The sequence below is a fragment of the Chelmon rostratus genome, chromosome 3 (genome assembly GCF_017976325.1).
Source record: "Chelmon rostratus isolate fCheRos1 chromosome 3, fCheRos1.pri, whole genome shotgun sequence".
NCBI classification, from domain to species: Eukaryota; Metazoa; Chordata; class Actinopteri; order Chaetodontiformes; family Chaetodontidae; genus Chelmon; species Chelmon rostratus.
The window spans coordinates 27,678,660-27,703,558 of record NC_055660.1 but is presented as its reverse complement, the minus strand read 5'-3'; the positions used below and the strand labels follow the sequence as shown (position 1 = coordinate 27,703,558).

The 24,899-nt window shown below is 42.0% G+C and overlaps 1 protein-coding gene across 4 annotated transcripts in view; it reads left to right on the top strand.

Annotated features, from left to right (window-relative positions):
- Nucleotides 1–24,899, top strand: part of kcnq5b (potassium voltage-gated channel, KQT-like subfamily, member 5b) — a 108,746-nt gene that overhangs the window by 78,332 nt on the left and 5,515 nt on the right. The window contains exons 4-14 of one of the 4 annotated variants that reach the window (XM_041933046.1): nucleotides 5,406–5,581; nucleotides 7,940–8,065; nucleotides 9,582–9,692; nucleotides 10,697–10,792; nucleotides 11,840–11,934; nucleotides 14,176–14,202; nucleotides 17,776–17,999; nucleotides 20,277–20,382; nucleotides 22,316–22,447; nucleotides 22,756–22,863; nucleotides 24,555–24,681. In XM_041933046.1, coding sequence (XP_041788980.1) covers nucleotides 5,406–5,581; nucleotides 7,940–8,065; nucleotides 9,582–9,692; nucleotides 10,697–10,792; nucleotides 11,840–11,934; nucleotides 14,176–14,202; nucleotides 17,776–17,999; nucleotides 20,277–20,382; nucleotides 22,316–22,447; nucleotides 22,756–22,863; nucleotides 24,555–24,681 — 1,328 coding nt within the window. Of the gene's footprint in view, nucleotides 1–5,405; nucleotides 5,582–7,939; nucleotides 8,066–9,581; nucleotides 9,693–10,696; nucleotides 10,793–11,839; nucleotides 11,935–14,175; nucleotides 14,203–17,775; nucleotides 18,000–20,273; nucleotides 20,383–22,315; nucleotides 22,448–22,755; nucleotides 22,864–24,554; nucleotides 24,682–24,899 lie in introns of all 4 variants that reach the window. The other 3 variants (XM_041933045.1, XM_041933048.1, XM_041933047.1) reach the window with 3 other exon arrangements.

The window sequence follows — 24,899 nt, the reverse complement described above, 5'->3', positions numbered from 1 at the left end:
CAAAACAAAAGGGCAAAAATAAAGCGAGAGAGAGAGAGAGAGAAAGGGTTGGGAGAAACCAGGGGGTAGAGAGACAGATGGAGGCGATGCAGGTCCACACGATGATCAGTCTCATTAAGCGTTTCTGACGGATAAACCATAATTAATAAATTAGTTGTATCATTTAGCTTTCTGTGTTCTTGCTTACAGAGAGAAGCCCCGGGCTGTGCCACATAAGATAACATGTCCTCATGTCTCCATATACTCTAACTGTACCTCTCGCATTGTGTGATGTAATCATATTAAACATGCATCTGAGAAGGGAATGTTGTGACGTCTCTCTGAGGGTTTTTCCTTTTTTTTTAAGAGTGCAGATAAAGGATTATGTGGCTTGCACTGACGGATTAACTTGAATTGGGCTTTAGAAGATCAAGGTGCTGTAGTGAAAACAAGACGTGACTAAATGTATCATGAAAGCAGCAATATCTTTTTTTCTACATATCTTCCTCAGACCCTCTGCTGTACCTTCTGGTACCACTTTGTTATATCAAACATGTTAGTTTCTGTTTAGACTTGTTGCGGAGTCAATCGCAGCATTCTCAGCATCTAATTGCTTGATCAAAGATTGTAAGACTTTTTCCTTTAAAAAGCCAGACTGGTATTAACTCTGATCGTTCATCATTTGATCTCGTTTTGTGTCCATGCAGATTGTGATCTGCACGTATGACAAAATCATGCCAACTCAAGTTTCACTTATTAGCTTTGTGAAGGCTTTCAACCACATCTCATAGCCTTCATCAGCAAGTGGATGATGTTTGGTGAATGTTGGAGAACACACGTACATCACATGATGACATCTGAGCCAGTCCCTTTAACTAATGAAGACTGTGTGATGCAGTTGAAAGCACAGACAAAGCTAGTAAGTGTACCTTGAGTTGTACTTCACACCAGGACATATAAGTAGATACAGCTTATAATACTTAGCTGTATTATACAGAATACTATTTGATATGTTTGAAAAATAATAAGCCATAGCAAGTCACTCCCTGGTTCTCCTGTGTAATATCGAAAATGAATGTTGAGCATTTTTTGCACGTTTTGCTTTGCTCTTGCTCAATGTTCGGCTACTTTGAAATATTGTTTTCCTTCTGGTGTTACCTTGGCTCAGATGATTGTGCCAGAGCATTTACCTTTTAGTTTTTTTGTTTATATTCTTCGCTGGTGCATCGTGCCATGGAGAACTATTCTGCTAAGCAGTTTATTCGTGGCAGCAGCGATCCTCACTTACACACTTTCAAATATGCATGTAAACAACTTGGCTGGAATTCACTGAGTCAAATTAGTACCAAAATAATGCTCAGCAAGAGAAAGAGTTTACTGCTTCTGTGAAAGCTCTGCGTGTGATCAAAATGTCGGTTTGCATGCAGAATTTTAACACTGAAAATGTTGACCAACGTGAACAAAAGCCGTGTTGGTCTGTCCCAGCGTGTTTATGTATGTGCTGCTGCGTAGTCATCTGTATTCTTTACTCATTCGTGACTGCTGAGATTTATACCTCGGCAGAGTTGCTGAGGCTGTGTTTGTTTCTGTTCATGTATGTTTAAGTGCAGTTTCCTGTATGTGCATAAACATACGTACTGCTGCTGAGTCCCACAGCGACCCGAATGAACTCATAAATTACAGGAATACAATTTCACCTCAAGTGGTGTAAGCAGTTGGTTTGTCCCCTGCAGTCATTTAAAGCTCATTAGGACTAAATCCTTCGGTGTGGACGCTCCCTGAGGACTGAGAAAGAAGCCCAGCTGCTAACAGGCTGATTGAATGGCTCCTGCTGCACGGTTCCCATCATTCACTGGGGCTGGCCCTCAGGAAGTGTGTTTGTAAATGTGTTGGAATGGCGCGGCCGAGGATGGACCGCGATATCGTACAATCTTCCTGATATGTTTGTCTGATTTCCCTGTTGGCTTCCACACTTGAGGGTTTGCCTGGAGGTCAGAACACTTAATGTTGCAACGTTCCCAAATCTCATGTACATGAAAGCAGGATAATGACCTTGAGTTATCAGTCAATACTTATTGATTTTCTGCTATTTTGTTGCACTACAGTAGCTGTGACTTTTTCAAATGGTGATTATCTCAGTTTGGAACATTATGCCTCATAGTAATGATGGCACTGTCCAGGATCAGTGCAACACCTGCGAGGAAAATCCATCGATTTGGGTTCTTCAGAGATTAAAAGACCAGATTGTTATTATTCTGCTCCCAGCAAATTTATTTTCTCTGTTTGTGCCTCTGCCTGCATTTCATTATATGAGAATATGGTACTCTATTTGACCAAATTGTGCATTTTGTCACCTCAACACTTGTCATACAGTTTGCCTCTGCCCTGTGATATCTTTAGTCATGACTTAAAGAATGATTCTCATCAACATCTGCTTCACTCTGAAATCACTGTTCAAAGTGATGTGACTGGATATATATATAGAGCAACCATGGGTTTCATTTTCTAGCATGTAACATAAACCTATGTCACACGCCGGAGCCGTGGCATTTGAAAGTCATGGGCATTAACCAGGCATGGAGGGGCTAATGGTCAAATCATCCAAGATTCTGGTCCCGTTCATGGTCACAAAGCCAGCCCTCCTCATTTGTTTTGCGCGGAAAATACTACAAGCAGAAGAAAGAGGGGAAGCTGCTTGGCTGCAGTCAGCACAAAGGCACTGATCAGGGTTAATAACAATACAGTGTTTGATCATGTACAACTTGTGCAATGGTGTTGTTAGCCATGCTGGCCCCATCAGTTTGCACCTACAACTCTACCCAGACCATGTGCTGTTCCACCTGGCTGCAACTTAAACAGCAACTTACACTCCGTTTAAGCTTGAAAGCACTCCGGTCACAAATTCACGTCCGCACCACCTGAGAACGTGATAGAGACATGAGGATTTCATTTCTGGAAATAAAGCTGATTTCATGGAGCAGGTGGTTTTTGCTGTCCGTTTATTCCAGAGCTGAAGTTGAAGAGAAGTGGATGAGTGGTAGCGGAGTTGTAAATTTGCCACAAACACCATAAGACTGATCAATACTGTAAATGAGCAGCTTACAACAGAAGTAGTATTGCTACCCTCAGCTGCATGCTTTACACCAGGGGTTTTGATGATGATGGAGTCCCAGTTCGAGGAGCTAGCACATGATTGATGGACGCACAGGAAAATCAATCCTTTGACTAGTTCATTGTGATTGATCTCATAATGGCTTTTAACATTAAATTCCTGTCGCACTGAATTCAGGTGTTTGCTGATGAGGCAGATCGCTTTCGGTTCCATTTTTCCTGAACCCTCCCTTTTCTCCTCCACCGTACCGCGTTTCGTCTGTTCTGGCTTTTCTCACTTCCACAGTGTCCACTGAAATACAGCACTAACACCTGCGACACTCACTAGGTGTGACTCACAAGGTGCCAATAGCTGCCATGCAACCAGTAGCTTTCTACAAGAAGTCATTCCTAAGCTGACAAACGCCTGACAGGGGGCCTGTTTGACACAGTAGCCGAGTTTATTGAATGGACGGTGTTTTTAAAAGTGCTTTTCCAGTCTGCCGGCCGCTCAAAGCGCTTTACAACACGAGCCTGCATTCACCCATTCACACGTGGTAGCTAGGCCACCTGCTCATTATGAGCATTAACACATTCACACACCGATGCCCAAGGATACCTCGACATATAGACTGCCGAGGCCAGTGGACGACCGCTCTAACTCCTGAGCCACAGTCACACAGCACCAGTGTACTTGTACTTGTATTAAAAGTGAAAGTACTGAGTTGGAATTATCAAAATATAATGCATGAGTTTAGGATTAAACAAATTCAGCTTTCCAAAAGTCCCTCTGCAAGATTTTCCAGACTCACCTGTTGAAAAAAAAACCCCTTTGTTTTCAAAGCAGTACTTACCCTTCTGACTTGTTGGCCTGTGCACTTTTGCTAACATGGGAACCCACCGTGACCACACACACACACACACACACACACTGATGCTTAAATGCACACACACATTCATCTTTCTATCATTCGCTTCCCTCATGTTTTTCTCTCTGCTCCTTCAAAGGGAGCGAGCCCGCTGCAGCCCTGCGGGTGCACCGGGTGGTGTCATTAATGTATTTTTCATGGTGCTGCTGCTGACTTTTCCCCTCTTCCCTCTCCCCACGATGGGTCAACTGCTCTATGGTTTAGAGCAGGAGCCATTAGCCACACCTTGGTCAGCGTTTTCTCTCAGGAAACGGGTTCGATGGAAGGACAGAAGCAAGAGTGACGGTTATATGAGCGAAAACCTCTCGCACAGTGAACTAAATCACACTACTGAGGGCTAGAGTTTCACATGGCACGTCACTGAAATGGAAGGTCTGTTTGAGAAAGGAGTGAAGGGGGGAAGAGGAGAAAGAATGTTATTTCTTCAGTCATAGGAGCTTCTTACTGCAGTTGTCTGTGCTCTCTGTGGGTTTGATGTTTGTTCATTGTGGTTTCTGTGTGAACTTCCTCTGAACAGAGTCATATCTGTCTGCCCATCTGCCCCTCTGTGCCTTCTTTTGTTGGTGTTTGTCTGTCTGTCGGTCATAATTTGCAACACATATAGTAACACAGTGTGCCTGCACTCATATGTGATTGTGGGAAAATGAAATCAGACACAAATCTGCAGAAACCTGCAGGCTAGAATCTTAGTGGCATGCATTGCAGAGATCTTGATCGTTTCAGATGGGCTACTGTGTATGAAAAATGCTCTTCATGGAACAGTGCTTTAACCAATTACTTCTTCCCCACTGTCCTGTTTGTGTCTGCAGCAGATCGATGTGCTATCCAGGAGACTTAAACAAACATATAGTGTATACAGATAGAGTGCACAGTAAATTACTGTACTGCCCATGGCAGATTATGTCAGCTGCAGCAATATGGAGCCTGTGTTGGGGTAACTTGAAACAGTGTGGGGCGAGCTGCTGTTATTGCGGCAACATGACAGACACCGAGCCAGGTTCAGTTTCACAGTAAGATCAATATTAGTAAGATATCTTTGTCTTTAAGTTGGACTTTTAAGATATCAGGGTGGACACTTTTCTAGTCTTTCTATTTCCTGTTGTCTCACATGCATAAGCATCTGTAATCTCTACACTTTATCTTGTGCCAAATTTACTATACATTATATTCATCAACTATGCAAGAAATACAATGGAAATAAAAAACATGAACACAGAGATGACTGAATGGAGGCAAAAGCTTAAATACATTAAGTCATATATAATACAATATACAATATAATAATTTAAAGCATGAAGTCATACTTTTACAAAATAACATGAATGAACATGTATGAAGGCCAGGTATAATGTGTTGGCAGGGTTGATCATTCGGTGAGCGCTTGTGTGTTTCCTCTCTGCCCTCCAGACATCATCGTGCTGATAGCGTCGGTGGCCGTGGTGTCGGCGGGCAGCCAGGGAAACATCTTCGCCACCTCGGTCCTGCGGAGCCTGCGCTTCCTGCAGATCCTACGCATGGTGCGAATGGACCGGAGAGGAGGCACCTGGAAGCTTCTGGGCTCTGTGGTCTACGCACACAGCAAGGTGGGCACCACAGATGAATGGCCGACTATATGTATGCATACTGATTTTCTTTGTATCTTGGGAGAGCTGTCACTGACTGAAGGTGTTCACACAGCATTAAGTTGGATTGTTCACAATAATTACCAAATCTTATACAGTTTCATACAGAAAGGTACAGAAACATGTTAGAATCTGAAGTGTTAGACTCTGTGTTGGTACTGAAATATTTAGAGCTCAGTCAGGTATTTCATGCCTTTTCATACCTCAGCTCACCCTCATCTCTCCACCTGGACCAACCCACACAAACCCATCAACTTCTTTTTACATCTGTCTTCAGTGTCTATCAGTGTGACCCCCATAGAGGCCCGGGACAGGTCGTTGCTGCTGCACATTGAAACTGAATAATCAGCTTCACATTTTAAATGAAAAGTTCAACGGATGTAAGACTGTGTACTGTATGAAGCGAGGATGTGTTTTCTAAGGGCTTTTGTCAAAGGGTTGCTGGGCCACTGAAGATGATTCATGGACGTCTCTGACCTGGCAAATGTTTCTAGTACATCCTGAGTGAAACAAATTACCCCAAAATAACAAATTATGCAGCCTTAAGTAAAAGAAAATGTCATCACACACGGCTGAATCCGGTCACCTAAATTACAAATCCATGCTTTCTCAGCTCTGGTGATATTTAGCCATGCAGATATTGTTCTTGTTTTGTTTGCCCAGGTTTTGAGAGATTTTTGCCTCCCCCTCACTATGATGTTGGTGAACATCATACATTTTTTGTATTGAAATGTGAATAAATCAACACTTTGAATCAAGTAATAATAATAAACTTAATTTGTGTAGCACCTTTCCTACAGGAATTGCAGCTCAAGGTGCTTCACAGGAAAGAAATCACATGCACCAAGTGAGCGCTTTATATAAAAAGACAGAATGGACATAAAACTGATAAAAAATGAATATAAAGTAAGACGGAGGATAAAACACACTTGATAATGAGAATAAGAATGAAAATTAAAATAAAGACAATGCATGCAATCATAAAATAAAATAATAAAATATTGGTAAAATATAGATTACATTGCATAAATGCGAGGCAAAGCACACAGTTTCAGCAAATTGCAAACAGAAGAAGGGAATGCTGGAGCAGAAGATGTTGCAGTTTCCAATTGCAGTCTATTGGCAACAGCATCCACCAGCTAGTTAACTGCGCAGCAGCGAGAGCAAATAGCAGAGGGTACAATCAGTTTCCATGAGGCTAAGGTGGTGGAAGGCAGGGCCCAGTGGTCAACATCAGTGACAGCAGTAAGCGGCACAAACAATAGAGCTTCACAGTAAACATTAGGTGAAACACTGTGTAGTTTTGTGGGTTATGCAGAGCTCCATGGGCCTAAAACTGAAACCCAAACCCAGTTCCACATTTTTAAGCCCTGAATGTCTGAACAGTCTGGTACTGTGACCACCAGGTGTTCTGTATCTACCTGCAACACATCACACATGAACCCAGACAACTGACACCATCAGAGTGTAAAATAGAGATACTCTTCCACAGAACCCAGCCTGAAACCGGATGCTTTCATGTTTTTACCTCAACCTACGTCATGAGCTCCGTTTAAGCATGATTGACTTGTGACATCATCTGATTAATAGGTAGATGACAGAATAAGTAGAGTCTTCATCTACATCTGCTTTGTGATCAGAATTTGGTGTCCGGCCCTCTGGAGGTGGCATTCATTAATTATGTGCCCTTACACAAAAGCTGAGAACGGCTGTGCTTGCGATTATTTTTAATGGCGTTATCCCGAGACCACAAGTTAGTTAGCAGGTTAGTTTACCTCATTATCTCCAGAAAACAAAAGGCCGATTTCTCAAAATGACAAGATCTTTTATCACAAGACCATGGCTTTTGTTTTCTTTGGATCACGGGATAATTATGAAGAACTCCAAAATGAACTTCTGCGTCATTTGCTCGTGCATGATTTCAGTCTTCAAGATCGCTGTCATGACTGTGTGGGGGGATTCAGAACTGAACAGTACAGTTACATGCACTTCAGTGATCAGCAGGATCACTCCGGTTGATTTATTTAGGCCTCTATGAAAGCTCTATTGTAAAAGCAGAAGGGACAATCCCTGCGTGTTCGAAAACAATCAGCAGCGATTGAAGTGGATTAAAATCACAGCTTCAGTAAGGAGTCAGAACTTTCACTTGCATTACCTGGTCATTCTATTACATAGAAGGTTCTGTCCTCTGGGTTCGTAGAAAAGCAGATTCAGGTTGATCAGCGGTGAACGTTCATATGCTAAAGTGGCCGTGCGTCAACAAAATTCTCTTTTCTCCATGATTGCACCCTGAAAGTCAGTGTTGACCTCTGCCTGCAGGAGCTGGTCACCGCCTGGTACATCGGCTTCTTGGTTCTCATCTTCTCTTCGTTCCTCGTCTATCTCGTGGAGAACAAGTTCAACAAGGAATTTGCCACCTACGCTGACGCCTTGTGGTGGGGCACGGTGAGTTTGCAGGAATATCTGCAGAAATGATGACTTTAACAGCTGTCTTCACCATTCACTAACATACGAGAAGTGTCTTCGCTAATGTTTCCTCCTGTTCGGCCTGTTATTGTGTCTGAGCACTGACTTCTCCTCCATAGACATTAGCCCTGCACGGCTCCATTAACCACCATTTTCATAGCAGCTCAAAAAATCCTAATGGTACTAAATGGCTGCAACCACCTTTGTTATGCAGGTGAATCAGAGCCTGAATGAAATACAATCCATAGAGATCAGTCTGCCAAAACAGAGCGATGGATAGATAGATGTTTGCAGAGACACATAAATGAGAACAAAAAGCAAGCAAGGAGTTCTGCAAGGAGTGCCAGCTGCAGCTTTATTTGCTGCTGTCATTAAGTGCACACGCTGCATTAAATGCTTCTTTTCAGGCTTTGGCTGAACACGTGAATAACTCTATTCAGTGTCCTCATTTTGATGTCCTAAGTATCATCTCTTAATTATTATCACAATGAATTATTTTCTTAAAACGTATTTTGTTGGCTGCTTCTTTATCAAGTCATTTTAGTCTGTCAAAGATGTAATACTGTAAAAGTGGCCCCTCATTGTGTCTGCACAGATCATCCTTATAGACCGAAGTAGGTCTTCACACAACGAGGACAACAAGAGCACACATACTGTGCTTTTCTTTAACAAGGCAAAATAAACATTTCAGCCACAGGCTTTCATCAGTGTAACTAGAGCCAAGGACATAAAGCCTTCACACAGGCCTAACCACTCAGATGCGACTGCACTGCCTGAAGCCATCATTTCAAATCATGCCTCTATGCGGCTCAACTCGAGCAACATGCAAAAGGAAAAAAAAGCATGTATATGGCTGTGCGCACCAAAATACATCGAAATCAAAGTTGTCAAAGAAGAAATATTACGTTAGTTAGAGCAATCATAGATCATTTGTGTCAAACAAAAACTGGCACACCGAGCCACGCTGCGTAACCAGCGGATGGAGTTTCAATCAAGTCTGCCACACGTTGCTTAAAGGACCAGTTCACCCTAATCACAATATATATAATATTGTATTTTCTATTCACCCGGATGTAGTCATGTGGATAGTTTCTTTTCTTGGTGATGAGATTTTCAAATATATGCTTTGGAAACATCTGAGGAGGTGCCTCAGTAATGCAGCAAACAGTAGAATTTAGCTTTTGCTGCTAAAAACAATGAGAAATGAAAACTCTTTCTAATAAAGTACCCTTTCTGTGGATAAATGAGCTGTCACTAATGGCTTTCTAATGTTACAAATAAATGATTATTTGATAATAATTAACTAATGCTTTATAGATAGCTTAAGTCATGGCAATGTTTGGGTTGCCAGGTTGTGAAAACATCCTTCAGATAAATGTTTAAAGTACATGTGATTAAGTAAATGTTAATGAGCTGTTGGCTCACCTGTATATATTGCCAGAGCCTCACTTTGAGCATCACTCAGGAGCGGATGATAAGTCATTTGTTTTCACAGATCACCCTGACAACCATTGGCTATGGGGACAAGACACCAAAGACATGGACAGGACGGATGCTGTCCGCAGGGTTTGCCCTGCTGGGCATCTCGTTCTTTGCCTTGCCAGCAGTAAGTGGAATATAATTGACTGAAACTCAAACAAGTATACATTTACTTTTTCTGCCACTTTACATTCATAGAGCTGATTGATTGTGTATTTCCTATTTTGCTCAAAGGTAATCTTTGGTGTTTTTGACCTCTAGTGGCTCTATGGAGCAATGTTTTGATGAGCACTTGCACAAGAATGCATATGTACATGCATACAGCTGATGTTAACATGAATAATACACAATGCAGGTTTCAGAATAGTCCAAAAATGGGCTTTTGAGAGGAAAGAAATATATTCAGCATGTTTTTTAGACCTCAAGGATACACACAAAAAATAAAAACATAGCTTGTTTACAAGAAGACTCCACAGAGCTCCTATAGGCAAGTCATAGAAATTCAGTCAATTTATGAAAACACAGAAAAAGCCTGAACCTAAACAAGTAAATGTAAATGAATTCAGTGTAATTTGACATTTGGGGAAATGCACTGATGAGCTTGCTCACTGAGAGTGAGATGAGAAGATCTGCATCACTCTCATGTCTAACTCTGGTTCTAGCGCCATGAGGCAATTACATATCTGAACTTAGCATAAATTTAACACCACTCATCTGGCTCACTCCAGAGTTTAAAAGTGATGCCTCTACCAGCACTTTTAAAGCCTCTCGTGTTTTTATATCCACACATGCACAGAAAAATCCACAGTTTGTGGATTTCAAAGGGATTTCCGCCTACGTCAGAGCGGGTGCACACTAAATCTGTTCTTCTGTGATCATTTGAATCCGCCTCGACAGTGATATCTACCTCCTCATCTACATCTCCACAAGGCATCAAACAATCACATTTCCCAAAATGTCAATTTATTCCTTCAAGAACAGGAAATATATGAAATACCACTTTCAAACTGAGCCTGTCATTTTTCATGCAGCCACAGCGGAAGTCGTCATTAATGTTGTAGTTTCTCAGCAGCTCAGTGATACTTGATGTGCACATGCGTCCAGTATTTATTGCTTTTAATATCATACCAGGGCATTCTGGGCTCGGGCTTTGCCCTGAAGGTCCAGGAGCAGCACAGACAGAAGCACTTTGAGAAAAGGAGAAACCCAGCCGCCTACCTCATCCAGGTAAAGCAGGCCGCCTGCTGTCTTTCTGGTTCTCTGGCACACATCACTGTTTTTGGGCTGGAAAATAGAAACCTTTTTATTATGAATTGTAGCTGTTATTGAAAACAATACGCCGCAGCGTCTGGGTGACCTGAATGCCAACATATTTCTGTAATGTGTTTAAAAGCCCTAAATGATTTTATCATTCTCCAGTTTCTCTTTTTCCTCCGTGGACTCTATGAATCCCTGAAACTACCCTGTAAAAAGCACATAGCATGTAGCCCCACCCTGTCCAGCCCTGGGCCTCCTCAGCTTCACTTTGCAGTCAGCTCTCTAATCTCTGGCGGTGGGGGGGGGGGTTGCCCCCTCCAGACTCTCCTGTGTTTAAGGCCAGAAACAGCAGTTTGGCAAAGCCATTCCTGCCACCCTCTTGTCTGCTTCACACATTTCCTTCTTTTCCACACACGCCTTTTGTTTCATCCTGTGTATTGATGGTGCTGACCTCACGTTGCCCTCATATATTTCTCCACACGCTTCCCTTTCTTCCCCTGCTCTCTCACCTACTTTCCTCCCACATGCTTCTCCCTTTTCTTCCTCTTTGGCTTCCCCTCCCACCTTTCTTTCCCATCTTATGTTCCCATCTCCCCCATTCCACCCTCCTCTTGGCTCCTCCTCCTCCTCTTCATCCCGTCCGTCCCCATGTTGTACCAGGCTGCGTGGCGTTATTACTCCACCGACAGCACCAGGCCCTACCTGGAGGCCACGTGGCAGCACTATGAGAGCCTCCTGCCTTCCCACAGGCATGTATCCATGCCTGACCTTCGCCCAACCACAGACGTGTGACACATCTGTTTTTTGGTTTCACTAATCAGCTTTTTTCATTTGTTTTCTACTCTCCTCATCCTCTCTTTCCTTTTCCTCCTGACTCCCTCCTCTGCCTTGTTTTTTTTTTTTGTACTTCATTTTGTTATCCTTTCCATTTACTTTTTTGTGGGTGGGGGGGTCTTCTTCTTCTTTTTTTTTTTTTTTACTATTTTCTTCTCCTGGTTTTGTGTATTCTGCATGCAGTGTGTTTGGCGTAGTTATGCGGCTGATGAGAACTCGGTTTCCATTGCTACCTGGAAGCCTCACTTGAAGGCGTTGCATACCTGCAGCCCTACAAAGTAGGTACAACTATGGCAGCTGGTGTCTGTATTTGGTGTCTGTACCACTCTCGCCTTTTCCTGTACTTCAATTATGTATATTAAGTTCTCTTCTAAAATTGTCCCGCCTTTTTTACTTTTTTTCCTTTCTGTCCTATTGTTTAATGTATCCACCTTGCTCCTTTAGCGAATATATAAATGCATTGATGGTATAATTTTCCTTTCCTTCAGAGAACTGGTTCAAAGCCATCAAAAAGACTGATCATTTCCAGGCTACGTTAATCTCAGCTTGCTTGAATAAACATCTTAACTTCTATGATATCTCTAAACATCCCTTCATTCTTGCTGCTATTATATAAATGGGCATTTTATCACTGCACAGCATTCACACTGAGTCAGGCTCTCTACGTCTGACTAAAGTCACTTAAGTGCTCAATGGTCCAGAGACTGCTGTCACTGCTGTCACTCTGAGGGACTGAAGCAGCAATTTAAGCATTGGCTCTCCAGGGCATATATTTTATGATGGCAAATTTTTGAACTTTAGTCTCCTTAAATTTGGCGGCCACTGAGCACTGATGCCCTGAGCAGTTTAGAGGTACAGTGCATATACTTCAATCATATACTTCAATCTGTGGCTTTTTTTTAGTATGTGCACACAGCAACAGGAGGTAGAAAACTCACTGCCATGATGATCACTTGTGATTATTTTCACTCTTTACCTATAAGGCATCTTACTTGAAACCAGTACAATAATTGTTGAGAGGTCCATTTGTGAGTGGCACTCATCCTCACCTTTTTTTAACTACACCCCACACTATGATCTGAACAGCTGTAGCAGTAATGCAGCCAGTAGTAATAACACAATCCCAACCCCAGGAAGCACAGGCTAAAAGGTAGAAAAGCCCTCCTCACACAGTGTAACGTTAGCATAAAAAAGTCCAGTTAAATCGTTAAATGAAATTCCTGTTGTTTGTATACAGCATTAGTTTAGAGTGCAGTACCTAAAATTATATTACTAATGTTAGCATGTGTTAACTTCCTGTTGTTTTCCATCTAATTAAACCAGACAACAGATATATGCCAGCTGTGCCAGTTTCTCTTCAAAACTAATTAAAATCCATGGCTCTGACCAGATTGCTAGATGCACTCTCAGCTAACTGGGAGGGTTCCTTCGTGGGATATTGAACATTTTCCATCCATTGTTTGCACAGCACAAAAACTTTATTTAATATTGATCTCCCAATCAAACACTCCTTCTGGTTTGTTTTAGTCCTGTGTGTGTGTGTGTGTGTGGACGCATGCTACAATGGTGTCGCTCTGAAATCCATGTATGGAGCCTGGAAATATTGGGAAAATGATCTGCAAGGCATATAGTGTACAGTTATACGGTCTTAAAAAACTTTATGCACAAAACTCACACTCTGAAGACAATACTTCAAGTGACTGAGTGAACAGATCTTCAGTCACCACCTTCTCTTGTTGCAAGTGCTTCCTTAGTTTGCATTGACCTGCATGTTTGTGGTGTGCCTGCTATTTGTTAAGGTCTATTTCCCCTGGAATGCTTATTATTGATTGATGCGTTGCTCCCCTCAAATCTTCTGCAACAGTTACTGACAAAGCCCGTACTGCAGATATCCTCCTATCATGCTGATTTAGACGACCATACCTGTGTGTATGCAGGTTTTAGCCTCAACTCCAAATCATGTATACCTAAAATTTTTAGCCACCAATTTTCAATAAAGACTACATATTATTTTTTTATATAAATTCCTACAATTCTATTGACCATTGATTTCCATCAAATTCTGTACAGTGTGATAAGAGTTACAGAATGGAATTGAAAAGCAAGCAGACTCTTGAAACCAGCTAGAGTTGTGTAATCCATCACTGTTTTTGTCAAGCTTAAATTATCATTGAGTGTTAATGTTAATGATTAAGTGTAGATTGATTTAAAAGAGACATTATTACCTCACAACACAAATGTTTGACTTTGACCAACACCAATGCAGACTGGGTGTTCTCTGCTACATTACACAAGTTTCAAGAGTCTGCTAATGGATGTATGCAAAAAGTCTGAAACACTGCAGCATGCTTTGCAACATGTTTAGCTGAAACGTAAAGCCTTTGTGCTTTGTTGTTAATGGGCTAAAATATGTAAAAGCACTGGTATGGTCCATTGAGAATAGTGCTGACTCGACTCAAAGTTTTATGAAAAGATGCTTTAATTTGGCTTTTTCTCTCCTTCTCCTCTGTCAACTCCAGGAAGGAGCAGGGAGAGTCGACCACAAGGTTTGTGCCTCTGTTGTTTCAGTGTCTCCCATTATGTTGTAGCTTCATGCAGTTGTAATATAAAGGTAAGGCCGGGTATCGAGCCTAAATACATTTTTGGTTATATAGACTACTTTTTTATTCCAGATCTTATTTCAGCTATGGTCCTGAATGGCTGCTTGTGTTAGAACACTTGAGAAGTTGGGCTTCTTTTATGAAAAATAAATAAAGGAGTTTGTAGAAAAAGAAACATGTTTATACCCACATGTATTGATTTTAGTGGCGACGAAGGGGCAGCACAACAAGCTGTTTATACAACCAGCAGACAGCAACAGGACAGGAGCAACATTAGCATTCATTTAGTTTCATTTAGTCATGTTTTTGGCCACCTGTGTACTATTCTCTGCCTTTTGCTATGTTCACCTGCTAGTCACTAATGCAGTAGCCTGCTGTTTGGTGCTGGGCTGGCAGCACACAGTGGCTTTAACAGAGCTTTGTTAGGTTGATGAGAGTGAGCCAAAAAACAACGAGCTGAAACACACGAGTGACGATTTTAACATTACACAGTCATTTTTGTTAATATGAAATAGTGCTGACTAGGCCAGATTTAAGAACTAAGGTATCAAATCACCACCAGTATCAACATTTTTTTAACAAAACGGCAAACAAGATCAGACTTTCTAAACCTAAAACCTCCCGTTGCTCCACCTCTGTGTGAACTGCACCGTCACTGAGAGAGTGAAGTCGCCCTTACTGGCGCCGTTTAAGCCTGTGGGTAATGAAATGTAGACCTGCTAACGGTGAAGTGAGCTCAGAGCACTCTCATTGTTTTATCTTTTTGTTTGGTGCTGTCGTCTCTTTCTTTTTTTAACACTTGTACTCCTCTCCAAAAAAACACACACACATACATAGAAATCCTGAGACACTCAAAGAGAAGCACCCACACACACACACACACACACACACACACACACACACACACACACACACACACACTGTATTTTTTTTACCATCCTCTTGCCTCAGGTATCTATTATCCTCTTATTAGAAATGATATTTTGCATAAGTCTGTGTTCCTATTACCAAATTTTCTAATGATATCAGTGCTCCTGATGTTAGTCTTTTAGCTAATGCAGTTGTAGAATCATTAGGGGAGCACAGCATGCAGGCCAGTGAGGGCTGAGTGATGTAATATGTTGTTTACAGTTATGAAACACTGAGCAAACGCTTGTCTGCAAAGCACCACAGCAGCCTGAAGTCAGCCGTCCTGTTCCTCCCCTGAGACTGGTGTCGTATACTGTATGTCATGTACTGTACCTAACACACATAACACATTGCAGCAAAGCCAACAAATGTGAAAAGCCAATCGAGTAAAGGGCCAAATTAAGCAGACTGAAGAGAGTCAGCCTCACCTGCACACAGGCAAGACGTGAAATCATCCCACACAGTCTGAAATGCATTTAAAGAACAAGGGAGGAGCGCTCCAGCCACCACCTATATTTTTTTTTTCTTTGCAAACCCCCAACTTCCCGATTTATAGGGAGTCAGAGGTTTACTGCAGAGCTGGAGAGGAGATTAAAAGCAACGCATTACAGTCGAAGTGCAGCTGACTTACTTTATTTTTCAGCTATATTATATGTATTAATCTTCAAAGTGATGTGCCACAGAACTGCACTGATAAAACACGGCTATAGGACATAAAAATCTCACAAAAAAGCAAAAAAAAAAGGTCTGCATCTCAGCACCCTCGCTGAACCCACAAGTGTCTATCTAAAGGTTACTGGCCTCACACTGGTGACTCAGGCACTTGTTGCCATGGCCCAGCTGAATTCACATAGTTAAATGAGGGATATCGACATGAAGCATGTGAGTCACCAAATTGCTGCCTTTTTCAAATGGTGCTGTAGATGTTCATTTTCCTCTACTAAGCTCAATTGCCTCTGTTCTGCTGCTTCTAAATGTCACTGGTCGACAAATTGAAGCGCCAACAGAAACCCTGCTTTATTACTTTATACTTCACAGTCTTCATACATACAGTCCTGCAAAGGATCGTTGCATTTACATGTCAGGCATTCAACTGACGGTCATTCAGGCCGACTTAATGTAACATAAACCAAGAAATTATTAGTAAGAAGCAGTGTCACAGTAAAAAGGGCAAAGGGAAATGAGGGTAAAGAAGCGTTTTGTTTAACCCCACAAAACGTTCAGCGGTAGATATTTCCTTTCCTCTGTTTCTGCATCATGTAACACATCACCGTATGTCTATCTCCCCTTGATTTTTTTAGTAAAATTCATAGTAATAAACAGAAGCTACTGAGGAGGCGTACCACTCGGAAACATAGGTACACAGTGTTTCTGCTCCCGTTACATGACGTTTTTATTTGGGAATGCTGACTAATTCTTGGTGCATGGGTATCTGTAGGAGGCTGTGCAGCCACAGCGAGCGCAGAGTAATTAAATATTGCAGGGAGACATCAGTCGGCTTTATGGTAATACACTATCTGCCTTTGTTTGATCTTTGCCTGAGCAATGCGCTACTTCTGCCTGTTGTGATTTTGGTTTTAACTACATTTGCGCTCTATTTATACCTGGTTCCATTCTCGGCAGCAGATCCTGAGAAATAATTAACATTTGTAAGCTTTTTCCTGACTGGAGGGAGATGATTGTAGAGATTATCGCACATCGTATACTGCCATTATTCTTTTCCCTCACGCAGCTCCCCCTGTTGCATCTAAACAACATATCACACACCATTCCCTATATCTCAGATGCACACTTTAAACTCTATGGTACTCCATGGTAGGGGCGATATGTCGCTACCAATCAAACATACATGTCATGTGAATGACGAATGACGCTTGTGCACTGCCTTTGCATGCAGTCATTATATAGGCCAACCTGCATAAACATGGAATCAGCCACTACCTTTCTCTATATCTCATTATCCTGCTCCTTCACTTTCTGCAAGTAATTTTCAGCCATTTTCTTCCATAACTCACCCTGTCATGGCACACTAGATGGAACCTATGTGCAATAAACCCTACAGCTTCAAATTTTTTATTTTGTAGGGTATTTAGAAATTTAAGTATAACAACATTATCCATTTAATGTAACAATGCCATTGAATGACATCAAATGTCCCTTTTAGCAACATGCTAACTGATTGGTCAGTACAATTGCATACTGCAGCTGATGTAGGGGACAAAACATGAAAACATGCACGCACGAACACACAAACTACAACACACAATCAAAGCATCACACCTAACCTGAGCTTGCATTGTATGTATGGCACCTGCTGCAATGCTGCGATGCATGCTAGCTTTTCTCCATCTTGCCGCCCTTGCAGCCCTTCACCTTTATATTAGTAGATCAACTTTTGAATGATGACTGCCACATGATAAGATCGTGCAGAGGAATAGCATTTTGCCAAAAGTCTTGGATAATTTATGTTGTCGCCATAAAACCTCAGTCATTATTAACATATCGATGTCTGTCTGTCATTCCACCGCCTCACAATACTGTTTCCTTCTTGTTCTTCTGCTCACTCCAACTCCCCTCTGTACCACTGTGCATCCCCATTTCACTCGACAGTCAGAAGTTGAGCTTCAAAGAGCGGGTGAGGTTGGCGAGCCCCCGAGGTCAGAGCATCAAGAACAGGCAGACCTCGTCGGTGAACGACCGGCGGTCTCCAGTGGCTGAGGCTGGGACAGAGGGAACCAGCCCCGCTAAGGTACAGAAGAGCTGGAGCTTCAACGACCGCACACGCTTCAGACCCTCGCTCCGCCTTAAGAGCCAGTCACGCTCCACCACTGACGGTGAGTGACTCTGCCCCATCGTTCCACCTCCTGACAATGTTTGACTTAGCTTTGGATTCATTAACAGGACTAGTTTGAGGTGGTACAAAGTCAGGGCAATTAAAAGGCTAATTCAAGGTATAATTTATTCTCGTTCTCTGTTGATATACAGTACTCTGCACAATACTAGCCTTGACTTTTTGAAGCAGCTGAATAGTAATGAAACACAATTCAAGTAAAATTCTATCTTAAAGGAACTGTTCCACATCCACGTTCTTGCTCAGACTTAGACGAGAAGATTGATACCACACTCATGTCTGTCAGGTCAATATGAAGCTACACAGGACATGGTTAGCTTAGCTTAGCACGAAGACCTGACAGCATCAGTAGCCTGGCTCTGACTAAAAGTTAAAAAAAGCTCAGTAAGCAACACCTTATACCATTTGTGTAAAAGCTACAATGGTGCTGTACCATTTCGTGACTGAGCACAGTAAGTTCCTGGTGTCTCGTCATCACCGTCAGGCTTCCAGGCAATTAAAAAGTGAGCTATAGTGTTTTTTTACCTTTTGATAGAGCCATGATTCCAGTCCTCATGTTAAGCTAACCGTTTTCTGGCTTTAGCTTCACATTTAATGAGCAGAAGATAAAAGCAATATTGATCTTTTCATCAAACCCTCAGCAAGAAAGTGAATAATAACATCGAACTACTCCTTTAAGTCCAAGTGCAAGATGCCTGAATTCCCCAATTTCACTACATGTATTTAATAGAGGTGTACTGGCCAACCATCCAGCCCACCAGAACTGGTTTTGCCCACTAATTCAGACAGCTGAGTGGAGGAATGCTAATGGTCATGTGCACTTCCTTCCCTTGGCCTAGCAGTGCCGGCCTGGCAAGTCCTGCTGGGTAACAGCCAGTTGGTGTTTGTGGGTGGACTGATGGATTGATGGAAGGTGGGGGTGGTGAGCTCCAGCAGCCATATGAGGTGTCAGAGCCAGGCCAGCTGGCTGAGGCCTGCTGATGGAGGGGAATCAATAACTAAGCAAGCCAAAACCAGAATGGTTTGCTGGTTAGCCATGCTCCGTCTGATCATTCACTGTCACTGGCATGTTTGGCTAGCAGAGATGTAAGAAGATGGGAAACATTTCCTCTCATTATGACTTTGATTTGAAGTGAAATAAGTAATTTTAATGGAGCGGATCTATGTTTTGTCACTGTCCCAGACACTCTCTATCTTAATAATCAGTAGGTTTAACTATATGTGTATAAACATAAGCACATGCAGATCCTACATGCTGTGACCCACTGAGCAATGCTAATCCAAGCTCGTTTATAACAGAACAAATGGCTCGACTCTGCAGTCCAGCTCTTGTCCTGCAACCCTCTGCTTGCCTCCTCAGGTTGTCGTAACTCAGGAGGCCCATAAACTGCCTTGTTCCAAGGTTGCATTGTTAAGATATATCTGCAGGTATATCAGAGAGCTGTTCTTTACTACAAGGTCTGCTGTTCCCGACAGCACTTAAAACACTCTATTTCTGTCTATCAGAACAGTCCGTGTCCGTCTTTCACTCTCAATTCAGTTCTCTTGATTGCTGTCAAATTCGGTCAGTTTGAATGCACTGTTGTAACCCGATCCCCAATAATCCCCAGTATCAATCAATCAGTCAATCAAACAGACTTCCATGTGAACCCTAAACTTGGCTTATTTTTTTACTGAATAATGCTGTGAATCAAGAGCCAGAGTCAGGAGTTGGTGGGGACAAAAAAAAAACAGAGCTGAGACTGAAGAAGAATTGGATTTACACAAGTCCAAATGAATGCTGACGGGGCTCCAGCAACTGTTTTTTTAGCTTGTTTGCCATATGTGACAATATGGAATTTTATTGAGATATTTTTTCCAGCTTGTTCCACTGCCCCCAAGTGGCCAAAAATGGAATAATGCAGCTTTAAGGCTTTTTTGAACATCACTTTCAGAAATGTATTTGCATTGTTCTATTTAGCAGTAATTAGTTGCAGTAACAAAGTGTTGCTATGGTTATAATTTGTAGTGATTGGGAGAATAAAACTTCTCTGTTCTACAGCCGTGCCGGGCGGACTGATTATAAAATCACATGCTTTTTTGGACGTGGGTGGGAGGAATGTGGTCACTAACTGCATGTAAACTGACTAATGCAACACATGTAGATGCATGGTCAGAGTCCTGACATTAGATCTGTTTTTGTAGCTGACATAAGGTAGTCTTATCAATGAACAAAATCTGAGTAGCCCTCCGTTTCTGTATCTTCTTTCCCAAGCAGCAGACTCCAACATGGCGGGGGAGGACGGCTTTGATGAGAAGGGCTGTCACTGTGAGATCTCAGTGGAGGACTTGCTGCCCTCAGTCAAGTCTGTCATTAGAGCTGTCAGGTGAGGCAAAGGAAATGAGACTTCCTCCTTCTCTCCAGCTAACTGTACTTTCTGCTCTCAAGGTTGCATGCAAACAGTCCCTGATTGTACCACATGTGCTCAGGGGATTTAAGTGACCGGAAGAGGGTTTTTTTAGGTTATTTTTAGACCATCTTTGGTTCATGTGATTGGATACAGTGTGGAGAGACAGGAAATATAGTTAGAGGGAGTATTAACACTGCAAAGCCATGTAAACTGATCATGTCACAAGGACAGTGAGTGTCTTAGCCATGTAGTGTCCTAAAATAAACTGTGGGTCAGATGCAGTCATAACAAATACTAGAAGCTGGGGTTGAATTCATATGATTCAAACCTCTTGAGTTTTACACTAAAAATATATTTCTCTATGGCAGATTGGAACAACTGAACTCACGTCCTGGCAAAGAAATGCTGTCATTTCTTATTCCCATAACAAACTAGAGGGCACTTGCAAACATTTCACATTGATCTTTTCAACACATCATCATACTTGTATGCAGGTGTGCAGGACCTTCGTCCCCATGTTGTTAACTTAATGAAACCGTCGCCGCTTAGGCACCAAAACAGCTTGGTTAGGTTTAGGAAAAAAGCAAACTTTGGGTTCAAGTAAATATGTTACAGTTACTGAAACACTCGTAGTTTGCAGAGCAGCCGACTCCTGGGGTAGAGTCCTGTGTTTGTCTGACCCATCTGTCCACCCAACCTTTATCCACATGCGGACTTTCTTGCTCTTTACACTATGTCACCTGACTTCCTGCTTTGCTCCACTCATAATTACTACTGCCACTCGAGGTCGCCGCCTAACAATAACCGTAACTATGAGTCACAGTAACCTGCCTGCACAGTCGACCTATATGGCCATTTCTCTAGTGATGACGGACTGGATTGTCGTCAAATCAGTAGTGAGTAAACCTGACTCCTGAGATCGTTCATACTGGAACTAAGGCTGCCTTTTAAACTACAACCAACCAACCAACCAACACCATTTTGGTCATATTATCCCAATTCTACAAAGCGACAAACATAGTATTAATCATGGATCAAACATGTAATCATAGATTTCCTATAAAGGATTTTTTTCCTCTATGTGAATCTCCTGCACATAACATCAGGTGTAAAAGTTCATGTTAAAAATATAATGGGGTAAAGGGTCAATTCACCAAAATATATTTTCTCACTCACCCAGTGGTCAAAGGTTTTACTTAAGTAAAAGTAGCAACACTACGATGGAAAACTTCTCCCGACAAGTAGAAGTTCTGTGTTGTCAGTAGTCAGTAACCTCAGGTCATGAAGAAACAAAAAACAATTTCCTCCATCACTACGTGCCAACTTTACTGTATTGAGGTGGGACATGCTCCCATAGCCCCTGTTCCCAGAGTGTCATCTAAGTCAAAGTCTAAGTGACTGAAACAAGCCTACAGCTTCGTTGGCCACAGAAAAAGATGGCATCACACAAACATTCACTTCCACTCTTTTGTTTCTGCACAGTTTTGTTGCTGTTTGTCCTTGCAGATCCCTTCCTCTCTTCACTTGAGCACTCAGAAACTCGCACATTTAGCCAAATTCCTTTGACTTTAGTCCAAGGCTCCACAGGTGCATCAACTCAGAGAGCTGCTTTTTCAGAGTGATACTTTTACCCACACACAGCTAAAATAAGCAGCCTCAAACTCACTGGATGTTTTTATAAGGTCCGGTGAAGTGGTTGTTCAGGTGTTCTGTCTGTTTGCATTGGTGTGAAGAAGCAGGTAGTTGGCATGCAATGATACATGTTGAGCACCTTTTAAAACAAGAAAAACAGTCACAGTTCCATGTGTTTTTATTAGCCACACTAGTATTTGAAATGTCCCACTGCAAGTCATGTAAATTTACTGTATAAGTGCTCCCCCTGGTGGCTCATTTCCAAATTTCTCTGCAGGATAATGAAGTTCCATGTAGCCAAGAAGAAGTTTAAGGAGACGCTGCGTCCATATGATGTCAAGGATGTGATCGAACAGTACTCTGCCGGTCACTTGGACATGCTGTGTCGCATCAAGAGCCTGCAGACCAGGTGGGACCGACGACAGAACGCATGACAACGGAAGCTGATAGCTTTCATTCCACCAGCCTTTGCTGTCTAAGTAGAGCCGTTTGACTGCACTGTAACTGATTCACCTGTGTCTTGGTGTGTATGTGTGTGTGTGTATGTGTGTCTGCATGAATGCACCTGCACTCATACCTTATACATGCATGGGTATATTTATGTGTTACGTTTGTTCTTTGCATTTTATATGCACATACGTGTGTGTGCATGTGTACCTCTGGCTGCATGTGTGTTGATGTGTATATGCGTGTGTGTTCCCTTTGCTTCCCACACAGGCTGGACATGATAGTAGGCCAACAGACCCTGAGCAGCCGAGCCAAGACCTTTTCCTCCCCCTCCCTGCCTGTCTATTACAGCCAGGGCAGAAAGAACTCCACCCAGGGGTCAGAATGCCCCCCTATCCTTCACATGTCACATGGGTTCAGTTCGCTTCTCATTCAGTCAATTCAAGAGATATATTGAATAAAGAAAATATGAAAAACGGCAAATCTGGATTATAAAACAAAGTTTAAGTTTCTTCTTTGAACTGACTGATCAGGGAGTGAAATGAAACCTTTCTTCACACACGTTCATGGAGTGCTCTTTTCTCAAACTCTTCTGTCTGGGTATGAAGTCATTCACAAACCAAACATTAACAAAACCTAACAGTATATTGACTTTGGTTCTGGCATTTTCTGTTTCTATGTGATGAAACATTCTGGGGAATTGTGGTAAATTACACGCACAAACCTGTCCATAAATATACAAACTAAATTCACAAAGTACAACAGTGTTTGTGCCTACCTGTTGTTGCTGCGGTAATACTGACCCCTGCTGCTGGTGACTGTTAACTGAAACTGCTGCGTGCTTTAAGTCCTTCATCCTTCAGGAAGCTTTGTGGACAAAGTAATGAGTGAGAAAATCATAGTGAGATGCAGTTGAAAGCTCCGGGAAAAGCTAGTAAGTGGATCTTGAGTTAAGATTCCACTTGTGCACTCAGCTGTATAAACACTTGTTTTGATGGATTAATCTATGAAGAGCCATGAGGAGCCTGTAATCTTCCTCAGATTAATACATGAGACAAACTTCTTTCCATCCATGTTTTCGACATTGTTTTTGTTCGTTTAAGGTTTGACTTCATCTCTTCTGCAATGGTTTAATGTCACCTGACTGGAGAATTAATGCCACCAACTGTTTATCTCAATGCATCCAACTCCTAATATTTACACAGCAGTAATGAATGGAAACACACATTCATTTGAAATTGGTTTGCTGGATTTCCGGAAATTTGGTTAAAATTAGCACTACATTTGGATGGAAACCTGGCTACTGCTGGCTAATCACAAAAACATAATACTTTGGCATTTCTAATTATTTGATCAATTAAAGCACTCTTTGTGACATTGTATTTGTCTGCTATGAGCACATCAAGTGTTACTATACTCCAAGAATCACAAAAACACACATTTAAGGACAAGACAGCTTTAGATGTGAGTGTGGCTTGGTGTTAGAGGATCTTGGCAAAGCTTTAATCATTTATTTGTCCATAATGCTGTTGGCATTGCAGTTGCATGATATTGTCTTGGCTTGTCCCTGCCCTCTGTTGAACTTAACCCTGTTCACTAACAAAGAGACTTTATTAACCACATTCTACTGAACCTCACTGGATGGAGCAGGAATAATGTTTAGTGTGTTGAATCACACAAGAACCTGAATCTGTGCTGTAAAACAAAAAGAATACAAGATTTATTTAGAATCAGATCAATTCATTCTTGTGTTGTGAACTGTTTGATTCACAAGAAACACATTTATTAACACATCATCCATCATGGTTGGTAGTGTTCTATCATCAATTATACAGCATCTGTCAAATCCAGTGAGGAAGTGAACCTGTCATTTGTCTCTGTGTTGGAGAAGAAAGTGTGCTTACAGTAATCTATTACTCTGTTGCAGTTTCCTTCCTTTCTGTGGGCTGCCGCGTGGATTTCTACTTTGTCACCTTTTTTCCTTCCTATCCATAATGTCTTATTGTGTTTGCATTTGCTTGTGTGTGTGTGTGTGTGTTTCTTTGTGCGTGTGTGTGTGTGTGTTCCAGAGTTGACCAAATCCTCGGGAAAGGCCAGATCCCTCTGGATAAGAAGATTCGAGAGAAGCTGCTGTCTGATGGAGATCTTTTAGAGGACGTGAGCATGCTGGGTCGTGTCTGTAAGGTGGAGCGGCAGGTCCGTTTGGTTGGGGGGGTCTTCACAGACAATTTCTGTAACTTTCCTTTACCGGCAATCCAACATTAACACCCACTTTAAACTTTTTGCAGCTCTTTGCATTTGTTACACAACTACTTGTGCTACTTTTTGCGTGCAAACCAAGTGCAACACAATGAATGTCCTCCAGGAAAGACATGCACGCTCTCATCCCCATATTTAAATATCACTTCTCTTAT